This window comes from Lutra lutra, chromosome 7 (assembly GCF_902655055.1).
Source record: "Lutra lutra chromosome 7, mLutLut1.2, whole genome shotgun sequence".
In the NCBI taxonomy this organism is placed as follows: Eukaryota; Metazoa; Chordata; class Mammalia; order Carnivora; family Mustelidae; genus Lutra; species Lutra lutra.
The window spans coordinates 81,922,354-81,938,154 of record NC_062284.1 but is presented as its reverse complement, the minus strand read 5'-3'; the positions used below and the strand labels follow the sequence as shown (position 1 = coordinate 81,938,154).

Genomic DNA, 15,801 nt, shown 5'->3' with positions numbered 1-15,801 from the left:
AAATACTATCAATTATTACTTTATTGCTTTCTAATTACTAAGGAAAAATACCTCCATATTTCTCAGTCATATCCATAAAGCCAAATTTTACTAGAGCAAATGAGAGTTCAAGCTCAAAGCAGAAAGCTAATATTTTAAAAACGTCTGCACTTCTACTATGCTAAAGATGGGCAGAAATACAGACAAGAAATTTGGCTAAAACACACTTTGTTGAAGGAAAAAAACAAATGATTAAGAGCATATCCAAATGTAGGCTCCGTAAATTAACCCTTATTAATGAAATGGGGAAGATAAGTTATTTCAACTATAATACTAATGGGTAACAGTTACTGTCCCATATTCTCCCCCTTTATTAAAACTTAAAAAGTCAGCACTTTTCACCAAACAGACATTTTAGACAGGACAGATGTCCTAGTTTTGTCTTTTAAAAAATGCTTATTTAGCAAAGAAGATCATTAAGAATAAATAAAGCTAAGAGGGAATTAGCGCATGTTTTCAAACCATTAAATTTTGTAGTCCATTCAGTTACTGAGGTTTAACGTTAACTCATATTTTTAAATGCACATAAACATAAGATTCTATCTTTATTCTTCAATTTTGACTAGTCCAGCCCTCAGATAATAACACAGGCTAGTTTTTAAAATAATGAGGGTATCTGTACACTCCTTAAAGATACAACTCAAACCATAAACAACACATCAAGACAGTGCTGCTAAATAAACAGTAACATCTCAAACAAGCAGCCTTTCATACATTTATAAATATCACTATGAACTTTAAAATAAAAATTTATCTGTAAAATGGGTAATAAAAATAGTACTAGACTTTAGATATTTTTAACTTTCAAATTATCTATTTAAAATCATAACTATGATTAAATAGCAGCATAATTCTAAATTACAGAGTAAGAGAAATAAAATTTTAGCATTCAACTTACCCATTTATTAAAGAGAAGTCCAACAAAAGCATTAATGGCTAACAAGAGAGCTTTTTTTAAGTACCAGACAGTTATGTCTAGAGTTACTACTCAACAAATCAATCCTAAGGAGAACTATACACCTCTTTCAAAACTTAGCTTTTATGAATCATGAACATTTGACAAACTGTTGGTATAGCAAAAGTGAAATTTTAAATTAAATCTCTTGCAATGATACTTCTATCCTACCTGTATCTTCAATAAATTCCACACATTTTTCAACAAACAGTGGTATGGGCTTCTCAGCTGTAACCAGATCCTGGAGGGGCATCCCAAAGTAATTACTTTCCCAATTTCTACGTGTTGGTGGATTGAAGTTCTTAGTTTTCTTTTTCTGCTATAAGAAAACATATTCAAGTTAAAACTATTAAAATTAATTTCCTTCAGAATAACAGTAGTATTTAGCAATGCAAACACATATTTCGTATCAAAAAAAGTATTGAAAAGCCACATCCCACCTAAATGACCATGAATATGGGAATCCGTTAAATCCCGCTAGAAACAACTTGAGCAATGGAAAAAAAACAAAACATGAACAGAGAAAAAAAATGACTGGAAAGAAAGTTCCTTTTGGAAAATAATAGGAAACTGGATAGGCAGGGAAATTAGATCATTTTTCAATGCTAACTCAAGGGAAAAGCTGGAAGTAAACAACACTTAATTCAGTTTAGGTGCAGTCTACTGATTCTATTTGGTCTTTGGGGCAGGTTCATGTGAGGTTTTTGTGTGTAGCTGTATTTATGAGAACATAATATAGCTTTAATTATTGATTATACAATGAAACTGTGTAACTTCATGAATTTTAGTCCCATCATTTGTCCTTTATTTTCCCATTTTCTTCCTATCTACTGACTCTGTTTCTTAAATGTTAAGACAGTTTTTAAGTAATAGAAAAAACATTTTCACAATAGTAAAAACAAAATGAAATCTTCATTTTCAGAGTTTTTTGTTTTTTTTTTAATATTTTTATTTATTTGACAGATCACAAATAGGCAGAGAGGCAGGCAGAGAGAGGAGGAGGCAGGCTCCCCACCAAGCAGAGAGCCCGATGTGAGGCTCGATCCCAGGACCCTGGGATCATGACCTGAGCCGAAGGCAGAGGCTTTAACCACTGAGCCACCCAGGCACCTACAAAGTTATTTTCTCTAATAAATCACAAACCTATTCAAATCTGTCCTAAGTATCACTCGTAAGTATCATTACTAACTTGTAAATAGGATAAAAGCATACTATTTCTTTTCAGAAAGAGGGGGGAGGAATAAGTGGAGGGGGGTAGACAGGAGAGCTTTCTATGCCTAAAGCAATACTCCTCTTAATTTCCCATTCTTGCTGGAGGAGTCTCTCCTTTACATGGATCCCCCAATGTATTCTTCCAAGTCTCTGGCTATCTTGAATAAATAAGTCCTTTCTGCATTTTGATTTCAGGCTGTTCCACCTAGCACACTTCCAGAGCTCATGGAATCCAATTTCTCAATTCTCACATACTGCAACTCAATGATACGGATTACGTATAACCCTGATACATACAGATCACATAAAATATAACTAGATATCTGGAATGTTGCCAACAAAGCACTGGAATGTTTGATCTGGCTCAAGACTTAAATCTACCAAGTCAAGCAGTGTGGATCCTTACTCCTTAAATAATCCTTCCACTACCACACCATCACCACTAAAACAGAACAATAGGTAAGGAAATGGAAATGAAGACACTTAGGTAGATAGTGGCTGAGTCCTTTTTCTCAGAAACATTAAGGTGCTTTCTAGCCTGCAAACTACCAGGTGCAAAATTTTATTAGAAAACTGAAAACTGAGGCAAAGATGGATGTATTTTATTTAAAGTGATAATACAGCAATGAAAAAGATTACACTTAGGTAGATTAATGGAAAGACCAATGCTTAGCCTATGACAGAAGCAACAGGAATGAAAATGATAAAAAGATCTTAATAGATATTTGCTACCTAAATAAAGAACAGTTACAAGAAAAGTAAGCCAGCTGGTCCTAAATGTTCCAGTCAACTCTTAAGAAATCCTCTTTTTAATACTGCCTTTTAGGAATCTATCTAAACTCCCAGATGACTCAGAAAACATTCCATCCTTATCCCTGGGATGATAGAAAAGAAGAAACAATTAAGTGTAAACTTTATCTAGTAAGCACTGAATACTTGACTAAAATTGGGAGGCTAAAGCCAACAAAACAAAGTAAGGTAGTTTCTCTGGCTTATGCTCAGGGAACATCCCCCAAGGTCTATAAAATTACAAGGGCAAATTATTTAATTCTGTGTATACCAAGATGCAGGGTTAGTAATCTAAGATAATGAAAGGCTAAGTGTCATGTAGCATGGAATTTCTGGCAAACTCTAAACGGATAATTTACTAATAAAGTACTGCCCTGACAGCTCAAGTTATAATTCAAATATATTAGGAGGAAAAAAGGCATAAAAAGTTCTGTGATTTTACTAATTTTTCTACTAACTGTCACGGATATAAAATATTCTATGCAAGAAAAGTTTTGAATTAGACATTCCTGTATTAGGTTTATGATGAATAAAAATGTATATAGTTCATTTTTTCTAATAGTGACAGTTCTTAACCATCAGAATTCAGGGAGTTCTTTTATAATATGTGAATTATGAAAAACTCTACATATTCTGATATACATCCCTTAACTAAGAGATGCTGATCTATAGCTATACATTTATACCAACTCAAAATGAATTTTCTAAGTTACTAAGGTTAGATGATTATAACTGCTATAAAACGCCATCAAGATTCTCTGAAGTGCAAGAAAAGGAGGAGGAGTATGGTTATTTGGTAATTATTTCCATAACTTTTGAAGAAGCACTGTCAGAAATGGCAGCCCCCAATTTAAATAATTATGCCAGCAGGAAAACGTCTGATTTATGATAACCCAACTTTTGATTCATACTACAGTCACACTATCTTTATTTCTGCTTAAATGCAAATGCCCAATCTTGTTTTTCTGGCCACTCAGGAAAATCTCATGTCATGTGAGCTGCTGCAAATGAATATCCACAGAAAATTAAACATCCCATTCACAAATAATGTATATCATGTTATCAATTAAGTGTTCAACAGACATTAAAAACTATCATTAGTGTAAGAAAACAGAATCAGGAAAAGGTATGTAAGTAACTCTTTCTAGAAATTGCCCTCACACTCCAGTAATATCAGCAATACAACAAGGGAGGGCATCTAAGCAACATCCTCAAATAAATACTGTAATCAGTAACATTTAAAAAAATATACCTCGGGGCGCCTGGGTGGCTCAGAGGGTTAAAGCCTCTGCCTTCGGCTCAGGTCATGATCCCGGGGTCCTGGGATCGAGCCCCGCATCGGGCTCTCTGCTCAGCAGGGAGCCTGCTTTCTCTCTCTCTCTCTCTCTCTCTGCCTGCCTCTCTGCCTGCTTGTGATCTCTGTCAAATAAATAAATTTAAAAAAATATATATATATATACCTCAACCGCTTCTTTCATAATGAGCTGAAGAAAAAAAGCAGTTAAGAAGGCTTCCAAAGAGCCAATCCAGGAAATGAGAAAACTTGGTATTCTCTATTGTCTTAAATTTAAGATAGGATTCTCAGAGGGGGGAAAAGATCAAAGAAATGAGACAACAGAGGAAAAAAAAACCCGTTAGAGAAATGAAAACTCTTTAGTAAGACTCCATACAACTGTAAAGATCAAAATAAAGTGAAAAAGATAATTGGTTCCCCTTTATTGTATCATTCCTATGACGCATTCAAAAAAATACTCTTTTGCTTCCATTTTATTTTATTTAAAAGATTTTTATTCATTTATTTGTCAGAGATAGAGAGAGCAAGTGAGCACAAGCAGGCAGAGGCAGAGAGAAAAGCAGGCTCCCTGACAAGCAAGGAGACCAATATAGGACTCCATCCCAGGACCCTGGGATCATGACCTGAGCCCAAGGCAGTGGCTTAACCGACTGAGCCACCATCCCTTTTGTTTCCATTTTAAAAAGAAGTCTCAATCTTCCTTTCCTTAGGTATTTGCCCCATAATGCTACTCCTTTTGCAAACTCTGCAAAAGTCATATATATTAGATGTTTCCAATTCTCTCTTATATGTACTCACATTAGTCTATCACCCTCATCACTCCACTAAATCTGTTCTTATTAAGGTCACCAATGATTGTTTTGTAACAGTTAGTTCCCAGTTTTCAACTTCGTTGACCTTTCAGCAGTCACTCTATGTCTTCACTGGACTTTGAGAACACCACCTCTATTTCCTCACTCACGCTCCCCATACAAGTCTCCTCACTGATGTCTCTTAGCCATCCCTGTAATGTTGTGAAAACTCCAGGCCTCAGTCCCTGACCATCTTTATTTCTCAACGTCTATACCCACCCTCTTCATATTGTCATCCATCAGCTGATAACCCAAATACTTCTCAAGTCTTTCTCCTGAACTCGACTCATTTGAAACATTCTAGTGGACATCACCACTTCAATGTCTAAGAAAGATATCTTTGTTAACATATGCAAAACTAAACTAACTGATGATTTCCTTAAAATGTTTTCCAACTGCAACCTTCTCCATCTCAGATGCTGACAATTCCATCCTTTCAGTAGCTCAGGCTACAAATCTTGGAAGTCATTCTTCATCTCTCTTTCTCTCTCATACACTACTTCCAACTGTTAAGCAAATGTATTAGATACAGAATCCAACTACTTCTTAAAGCTATCATTTCATACATCTAGATTATTAATCAACTCCTCAATCCATTCCCTCCCCCCGCCCAGTTCTAACACAATCCCCTCAGACCATTCTCAATAAAGCAACCAGAATGATAATGGCTCTCTCAACAGCAGCCTACAAAGGCCATATACAATCAGCATGCCTTGAGCTCTGCCTCTCTGTACTGTGACTTCATTTCCCTCTACTTCCTTCATCACTTACTCCTTTCCTCCAGCCACATGGCTTACTTGCTGTTTTAACATGCCAGGCATGCTCCTAAGTGTTTTTTTATACTGGCTGTTCACTTTACCATTTCAATGAGGCCAACAGTGATTACCCTATTAAGAATTATTATCTTAATCCCTGTCTTCTAGCTCCTGTCCAGTATTTCCAATCCAATCCCTTCTACTGCTGTTTCTACCCACACCACTACATTCTTTACTTATGTATTATTATTACTGTTATTATTACTTGGTGTCCTCTACTACAATTTAAGCTCCACACAAGGGCAGGGATTTTTATCTGTTTTGTTCATCAACATACTCCAAAGATCTAGAATACTGCCTGTAAAAAAGAGCAAAGTAAAAAAGGATTTGAGGTCTCTTGAAATAATAAACGCCAATACGTAGATTAAATGATCTCATCATGTACTAGGAAAGATAAATAGGAGTGGACCATCAAGTTACAGACATACATTCAACTCAGTAAGCTTCAAAGAATCTTAGAAGCATCCAGGCAGAAGAAATCAAGAACAGGAGAGGGAAAGTATCAGGCTAGCTTTAAAGTTCTCAGGAAAACTGGAAAGTCAGAAGACTCATTTATAGAGATATTCATGAGAAAGGAATTGTCAAAAATTCTTAGTATATCAATTCGGATGTGCACTACAAGCAACTATAATTTTTTTTAAATTCTCAAATATGTAATATTATTTAAATAACAGCACAAACTCCTGAAAAAAACATGTGATGAAACATCATTGATAATAAAGAGCTTATATGTTGAGAATCTGTGCTATGGAAGAAAGAATGAACTTTTTTTTTTTATAGTCACACACAGAACTAATTCTAAATTACAGTGGATTGGCTATATAATAAAATCGCATCTACAATTTAGTGGCTCAAACTATAAAATGTAAAAAAAAATCTGACAATTGGCCAAAACCAAAGGCCTCAATATACCCTAAAAGAGAAGGAGAAAAAAATAAGAGATCGTGTAATTATACTAATGCATGACAGAATATCATGTCTACTGGGAGAGGTAAGAAAGAGAAACTGAAATAGGGGTTCAATATGTATTTAATGATAAAAATAAGCAACACACAAACTAAGTTTCTTCACTTTTCTTTTTCTTTCTTACATTTTTATCTCCAACTGAAGTGGAATAAAAATAGGAAACAAGACAAAAGCAAACTGAAACTTACAAAAATAAATACAAATGAAATAAGATCAACTAAAGAAGATTCTCAGACTTGGTAAAAACTAAACCCAAATAGGGACTCCTGTGTGGCTCAATTGGCTGAGCGTCTGCCTTTGGCTCAGGTCATGATCTCAGGGTCCTGGGACTAAGTGCCACACTGGCCTCCCCGCTCAGGGGGAGTTTGCTTCTCCCTCTCCCCGCTGCTCGTGCTGCTTGCACTCTGTTATCTCTCTCAATCTCTGACATATAAATTCTTAAAAAACCAAAAAAACCTAAACCCAACTAAACACATGCCATTTAAACAAAGGGACTCCTAAGACTTGAAAATAAAAGGAAAGGAAAAGTAATGACGTTTTCTTTTTTAAGAGCAATGTTAAACTGGAGTTGCCTTCAAGGCAAAATGCTTTGAACTATAGAGTCACCCCTATTCTCTAACCCTTTTCTCCTATAACATTAATCTGTCCCTTCCCTGGGTCATTCTCCTGAACATATCATTAGTTTCTAATAATTGTCATCTTTAAAAACATACATGAAAACCCTCCTTTGATCCCATGTTGACTTCTATCTACCACCCCAATTCTTGCTTTTTTTTAAACTGGCGTTTTAAGTTTTTATTTTCATTCCAGTTAATCAACATACAATGATATATATTAGTTTCAGGTGTTCTGCTCCCTTTCACAGCAAAACTTCTTGGAGGTTCCATCTACATCTACTATCCACCATCTACTTTTCACATCCCATTCACTCTTCAACCTACTTCCATCAAGGTTTTCTCTTCCATTCTACTTAACCACTAGTCAAGACCAGACACTTCTACACTTTAAAATTAAAAAGAGGGGTGCCTGGGTGGCTCAGTGGGTTAAGCCGCTGCCTTCGGCTCAGGTCATGATCTCGGAGTCCTGGGATCGAGTCCCGCATCGGGCTCTCTGCTCAGCAGGGAGCCTGCTTTCTCCTCCTCTCTCTCTGCCTGCCTCTCTGCCTGCTTGTGATCTGTCAAATAAATAAAAAATCTTAAAAAAAAATAAAAAATTAAATTAAATTAAAAAGAAACATTTCGCTTTGCCCTTCCTGAGCTCTCAGAAACATTGTTTCCTGACTACTACTTCCTTAACCACTTGCTTTCCCAGCTCCCATTTCATTACTCTTTGCTCAAAGGATTTCTTTTTCAGTTTCACCTCCCAACATTCTGGTTTACCAAACTCAGTTCTAAGCCCTCCATTCTTCTCTCACTACTCTACACCCTAATTTCAAGTTTTAAATCCTTTAAATCCTGATGCCTCTTTTTCTAAGTACCAGATTCATATGCTTAACTTCTATACTTTCACTGGGACCCTGACATAGGTATTTTAAACATTAACATAATAAGCACAAAGTAGATCTTTTTTCTCTGGTCTGAAACCTTTCACCTTTAGTCTTCACTATCTCAGTATATCTACCTAGTTGCTTAGACCACAGATCTAGGAGTTGATCTTGATTTTCCCTCTTCCCTCACTCTCCACAGCAACTGCATAAAAAGCCCCCGTTGGTATGACTTCCAAAATATTATGTAGAAACTGTCCACTTTTCCCTTTTTGGCATCTGTACTAGCAAAATACATAGCACATGATAAACAGATGTTCAGTAAACACTGACAGAAGCACACAAAATTACAAACAAGAACCAGAGAAAGCCTTTACCATGTAAGATTTCTGTTAATAAATACACAAAGTACTGTTTGTTGGTTTATTTACCAGTCTATGGAAAGTTTCATTATATCAAATTCTTCATATCTATGGGAGTCACTATGTAGGTATACCTACACTTAAGCACCCAAATCTAATAAAGTAAGGATTCATACAAACGATGATTACACATCATAAAATTACAAGAAAAATTATATAGCCAACTCTATGTGAATTCATTTGGATATAAGGTAATGCACTTTTTAAAATTTAAATTCAATTAACATATAATATATTATTAGTTTCAGAGGCAGAGGTCAGTGATTCATCAGTCTTATATAATACCCAGTGCTCATTACATCACATGCCCTCCTTAATGTCCATCACCCAGTTACCTCATCCCCCTGGCCCTCCAGGAACCCTGTTTGTTTCCTATACTAAGAGTCTCTTATGGTTTGTCTCCCTACCTGATTTCACCTTGTTTTATTTTTCCCTCTTTCCCTATGATTGTTTTGTTTCTTAAATTCTGTATGAGTGCGGTCACATAATTTTCTTCCGACTTATTTCGCTTTGCAAAGTACCCTCTAGTTCCAACCACGTTGTTACAAATGGCAAGATTTTTTTTTTTTTTAAATGACTGAGTAAAATTCCAGTCTGTGTGTGTTATGTGTGTTTACCACATCTTTGCCCATTCATCTGTCAACAAACATCTAGGCTCTTCCCATAGTTTGGCTATTGTGGGCATTGCTGCTATAAACGCTGGGCTGCAGGTGCCCCTTCAGATCTCTACTTTTCTATCTTTGGGGTAAATACCCCTTAGTGCAATTGCCGGGTCATAGGGTAGCGTTGTTTTCAACTTTTTGAGGAACCTCCATACTGTTTTCCAGAGTGGCTACATCAACTTTCCCATGAACACTGCAGGAGGGTTCCTCCTTTTCTGCATCCTCACCAACATCTGTCATTTCCTGACTTACTAATTTTAGCCATTCTGACTGGTGTGAAATGGTATCTGATTGTGATTTTGAGTTGTATTTCCCTGATGGCCAGAAGGATACTGAGCATTTTTTCATGTGTCTGGTGGCCATTTGGATGTCTTCTAATAATTGTAAATACCTGTTCATGTCTTCTGCCCATTTCTTGATTGCATTATTTGTTCTTTGGGGTTGAGTTTGGTAAGTGCTTTATAGATTTTGGATACTAGCCCTTTACTTGATACGTCATTTGCAAATATCCTCTCCCATTCTGTCGACTGTCTTTTGGTTTCGTCGACTGCTTCCTTTGCTGCGCAAAAGCCTTTTATCTTGATGAAGTCCTAATAGTTCATTTTTGCCTTTGTTTCCCTTATCCTTGGAGTCATGTCTAGCAAGAAGTTGCTACAGCCAAGGTCACAGAGGTTATTGTCTGTGTTCTCCTCCATGACCGATGGATTCCTATCTCACATTTCGGTCTTCCATACATTTTTTAGTCTATTTTTGTGTATGGTGTAAGGAAATAGTCCAGTTTCATTCTTCTGCATGTGGACATCCAATTTTCCCAATACCATTTGTTGAAGAGACTGTCTTTTTTCCATTGGGTATTCTCTCCTGCTTTGTCAAAGATTATTTGACCATATAGCTGAGGGTCCATTTCTGGGCTCTCTGTTCTGTTCCACTGATCTATGTGTCTGTTTTTGGGCCCGTACCATACTGTCTTGATGATAATGGCTTTGTAATAGAGCTTGAAGTCTGGAACTCTGATGCCACTAGCTTTGGTTTTCTTTTTAAACATTTCTTTGGCCATTCGGGTCTTTTTTTATTTCCATACAAATTTTAGTATTATTTGTTCTGGCTCTGTGAAAAAAAGTTGGTGGTATTTTCATAGGGATTGCACCGAATGTATAGATTCCTCTAGGCAGCATAAACGTTTGAAAATATTTTCCTTCCAATTCATGAGCTCGGAACATTTTTCCATTTCTTTGTGAATTTCAAGAGTGTTCTGTAGTTTTCAGAGTACAGATCCTTTGCCTCTTTGGTTAGGTTTATTCCTAGGTATCTTATGGTTTTGGGTGCAAGTATAAATGGGATCAACTGATTTCTGTGCATTGATTTTTTTATATCCTGCTACTCTGCTAAAGTCCTGTACGAGTTCTAGCAATTTTGGGATAGAGTCTTTTGGGTTTTCCACAAAAAGTATCATACCATCTGCAAAGAGTGAGAGTTTGACCTCTTCTTTGCCAACTCAAATGCCTTTTCTTTTTGTTGTCTGATTGCTGAGACGAGGACTTCTAGTACTATGTTGAAAAGTAGTGGTGACAGTGGACATCCCTGACCTTAGGGGAAAAGCTCTCAGTTTTTCCTCACTGAGAATAATACTTGCTCTGGGCTTTTTGTATATGGCTTTTATGACAGTGAGGTATGTTCCCTCTATCCATTCACTGTAAAGACTTCTAATCAGGAAGGGATACTGTATTTTGTCAAATGCTTTTTCTGCATCTATTGGGAATATCATATGGTTTTTTTTTTTTTTTTAATGTAGTGTATCACCATTGATTGATTTGCAGATGCTGAACCACCCTTGCAGCCCAGGAATAAATCCTACTTGGTCATGGTGAATAACTCTTTTCATGTACTGTTGGATCCTACTGGCTAGCATCTTGGTAAGAATTTTTGCATCCATGTTCATCAGGGATATTGGTCTGTAATTCTCCTTTTTTGTGGGGTCTTTGTCTGATTTTGGGATCAAGGAAATGCCGGCCTCATAGAACGAGTCTGGAAGTTTTCCTTCCATTTCAATTTTTTGAAATAGCTTCAGAAGAATAGGTATTAATTATTTAAATGTTTGGTAGAATTCCCCTGGGAAGCCATTTGTCCCTGGACTCTTGTTTGGAGATTTTTGATTACTGCTTCAATTTCCTTGCTGGTTTACAGGTTTGGTCAGGCTTTCTACTCCTTCCTGGTACAGTTTTGGGAATACGTATGTTTCTAGGAATGCATCCATTTCTTCCAGATTGCCTAATCTGTTGGCAGACAGTTGCTCATATGTTCTTATAATTGTATTTCTTTCATGTATTTCATTGATTTCTGCTCTAATCTTGATTATTTCCCTTCTCCTGCTGGGTTAAGGCTTTATTTGCTGTTCTATCTCCAGCTCCTTTAGGTGTAAGGTTAGATTGTGTATTTGAGACTGTTGTTTCTTGAGGAAGGCTTGTACTACTATACACTTCCCTCTTTGGACTGCCTTTCCTGCATCCCAAAAGTTTTTAATAGTTGTGTTTTCATTTTTCATTTGTTTCCATGAATTAAAATTTTTCCTTAATTTCCTGGTTGACCCATACATTCTTTAGTAGGATGTTCTTTAGCCTCCATGTATTTGAGTTCTTTCCAAATTTCCTCTTGTGATGAGCTCCAGTTTCAACGTACTGTGTGATCTGAAAGTATGCAGGGAATGATCCCTATCTTTTGGTATTGGTTGAGACCTGTTGGAAAAAGTATTCTTTGCTGCACATTCTCCTCATTTACCACCTGAATATATTATACCAGTCCTTTTTGGCCTGCCAGGTCTCTGTGGATAGGTCTTCTGCCAGTCTAATATTTCTACCCTTGAGGTTATGGACCTCTTGTCCTGAGCTGCTTTCAGGATTTTCTCTTTGTCTCTGAGATTTGCAAGATTCACTATATATAAATTCTATGTCAGGGTGCTGACCTATTTTTACTGCTCATGAGGGGGGTTCTCTGTGCCTCCTGGACTTGAATGCCAGTTTCTTTCCCTACATTAGGGAAGTTCTCTGCTATAATTTGTTCCAACACACCTCCTGCTCCCCCCACTTCCTCTTCTTCTGGGATCCCAATTATTCGAATAATGTTTCATTTTATGGAATCACTTATCTCTTGAATTCTCCCTCTGTGATCTAATAGTTGCTCATCTCTCTTTTCTCAGCTTCTTTATTCTCCATCATTTTGTCTTCTGTATCGCTAATTCTCTCTTTTGTCTCATTTGTCCCAGCAGTTAGAGGCTCCATTTTTTATTGTATTTCATTGATAGCCTTTTTTATTTCAACTTCATTAGATTTTAGTTCTTTTATTTCTCCAGAAAGGGATTCTCTAGTGTCCTCGATGCTTTTTTTTCAAGTCCAGCTAATATCTATAATCGTTAATCTGAACTCTAGTTCTGATATCTTACTTATATCCACACTGATCAAGTCCCTGGCAGTCAGTACTACCTCTTGTTCTCTCTGAGGTGAGTTTTTCTGTCTTGTCATTCTTACAGAAGAAAATGGTCATTTTTCTATTTATAGAGTTGTGGCTATTCTTTTCTTAGATATCCAGTTGGGTTCACAGGTATTCAGAATGATTTGACAGCTCTCTAGCTCAATTCTTGATACCAGATCAAACTAAAGTTTCCTATTCCCCTGACATCTTGGACTATGTACTAGTGTTTGGTGATATACTTCCAACAGTGTGTAAAAACTGAGTACTATGTGCATAGCATCATGCTAGATATTGTTCACAATATAAAAATCGTGGAGGTAATGTTAATGCTCTCAAGAAATACATTATGGAGAAAAAGGGACCTCACTACCCATCATTTAATTAACAGCACATATAAAAATAGTACATGATTAAGTGTCAAAATAACCGGATGCAAGGCTTATATCCAGACTTCAAAAGCTAGAACTTAAAAAGGAAGCGATGAGGTCAGAGATATTTCAGAAATTTAGAAAGAATCTGGTCTGTATTTACTCATTTAAACACTTGGGTGCCTTGGGTTCAGCATAAGAACCCAGAAATCACTATAAACTGCATTTATTCCTTACTGTTTATTAGGTACTTGGTAATATTACATGTATAACTTAACTGTCCCAACGGCTCTGAGACTACTACTATTCTGTATCTATTTTACAACTATTTCAATACACCTATAATGTGCAGGAATGAAAAATGTGGGCAGAGAGGTAGGTAAAGGCCACATTGTTAATGGCGTTGGGTAGGTCCCTAAGAAATTTGAACTTTATACAGGGGCTACAAAATATATTTTGGAGGGAGAAAGGTTAGGCACTTTCTTTTAGTACTATCCCTCAGAAAGCAACATAAAAGGAAAGTATGAAGCAAGGACAAACAGGAGGCACAAAAACTTAAGTTATTATACCACCTATCCTAGTGAAGCTATGCATAAACAACCCATCACACATTCCTAGTGGGACTCCAAAATGGTATACCCACTTTGGAAAACAGTTTGACAGTTTCTCATAACACTAAATATGAAAATACCAAATGACCCAGCAATTGCACTCTTGGGCATTTATCCCAGAGAAGAGAAAACTTGTATTTACATAAAAATCTGTACTTTATGGTTCATAACTACTTCATTCATAACAGTCCCAAACTAGAAACAACAGAGGCCCTTCAACAGGTTACATAACTGTGGTATATCCACACCATGAAATATTACTCAGCAAAAAGGGGGACAAACTAATGATTTATGGCAACAACTTGACTGAATCTCAAGGTAATGATGCTGAAAAGAAAAAGTCAATCTCAAAGGTGTATATGGTATAATTCCATTCATATAACATTCTAGAACTGGCAAAATTATGAAAAGACAAAATGGAAAACAAATTACTGGTTGCCAAGGGTTATGAATAAGGGGAGGGTGTGGTTATAAAAAGACAACAGAAGAGATGTGTCAGTCAGAACTGTTTTACATCTTTTTGTCAATATACAAACTTACCCATGTGATTAATTACATAGAACTAAATACACACACACACACACACACAAATGAGTACAAGTAAAACTGGGGAAATCTAAGTAAGATTTGTGAATCTTAATGTCAAAACCCCAGCTGTGATATTGTACTACAGTTTTACAACATTTGTGGGAAACTGGGCAAAGGGCATATGGGATCTTTTGGCATTATTTTACAAAAACATGTCAATCTACAATTATCTCATATATTAAAATTACTATTTAAAAAAAAGATCACCAAAATAATCCAAGTAAGAAGTTATGACAACTTTAACCAAGACTGCGACAATGAAATGTATCAACATATTTTACAGCAGAATAAACACCAGCCAAGTAAGATAAACAGCAACAGCATGTAGCTTTCGCCCACAGTAGCTCCTTCCTGAAAATACTTTCTCATCCAATCAAGGTAAGAAGAGGGAAATAAATTCTATGACCTCTGAGGAAAATTCTGTCTTTCATAATGACCAGGTACAAGCTTGTCTTACATGACTGACTTCTAGAATCTCACAGGAATTTCCCTAAAGACCACATTCTGTTATACAGGGTTTTTCAACTTTAGTATTATTGACATATTGGGCTGTATAATCCTTTGTTGAGAGAGATCACCTATGAATTGATTAGCAGAAACCCTGGCTTCTCCCCAAGAGCTACCAGTAGCTACTCCCTACCCCAGCTGTGACAGCCAAAAATGTTTCCAGACATTGCCAGATGTTCCCTGGAGAGTAAAACTGACCCCAGTTGAGAACTACTGTGCTAGGCTCATTAAAAACAAGAACAAAGAACTCAAGTCTGGGAGATAGCTACAGATAGATTCTGAGAAGTCTGAAAATTTTAACTTTAAAAAAGGTCAGTACTTAACTCATGACTGAAAAACATTACTGTAGGGAACGCAAAGATGAATAATTGTAACTGCCTTCAAGAAACTTACAGTGTAGCAAGAAAAAACTTATTAAACTAAAAAGTGATAAAGCTACTACAAAGCAATTATTTTAGATGAGAGAAATAAGTATTACATCTAAGCATACACTTTTATCCGTATAAGAAGCCTTTAATGGGAGCTCGGACTCCATGAAGATTTACTTAATCCTTTTTTAAAAAGTCTATTAAAGCTACAGGTACTGACTGAGGGTCCACAATTTGGAAATGAGGGATGTTGTCAAGGCTTTCACATCCTTTGTGAAAAGAGGGGAGACAGTAACTGAGGGTAAATAAATGTGGTCTGGATTCTTATACATACTAACAGACAGACTGCTTCTAGCATTAATTCATCTCTAAGATGCCATCTCTCTATAAAGCATTTCAACATAAA

General features: G+C 36.4%; 1 protein-coding gene across 5 annotated transcripts in view; it reads right to left on the bottom strand.

Moving 5' to 3' along the window:
* The window catches only part of ARHGAP5 (Rho GTPase activating protein 5), a 73,209-nt gene that overhangs the window by 28,814 nt on the left and 28,594 nt on the right, over positions 1 to 15,801 (bottom strand). For 4 of the 5 annotated variants that reach the window (XM_047736391.1, XM_047736393.1, XM_047736392.1 and 1 more), the window contains one exon: positions 1,166 to 1,313. In XM_047736391.1, coding sequence (XP_047592347.1) covers positions 1,166 to 1,313 — 148 coding nt within the window. The remainder of the gene's footprint in view (positions 1 to 1,165; positions 1,314 to 15,801) is intronic. The other variant, XM_047736394.1, reaches the window with a different exon arrangement.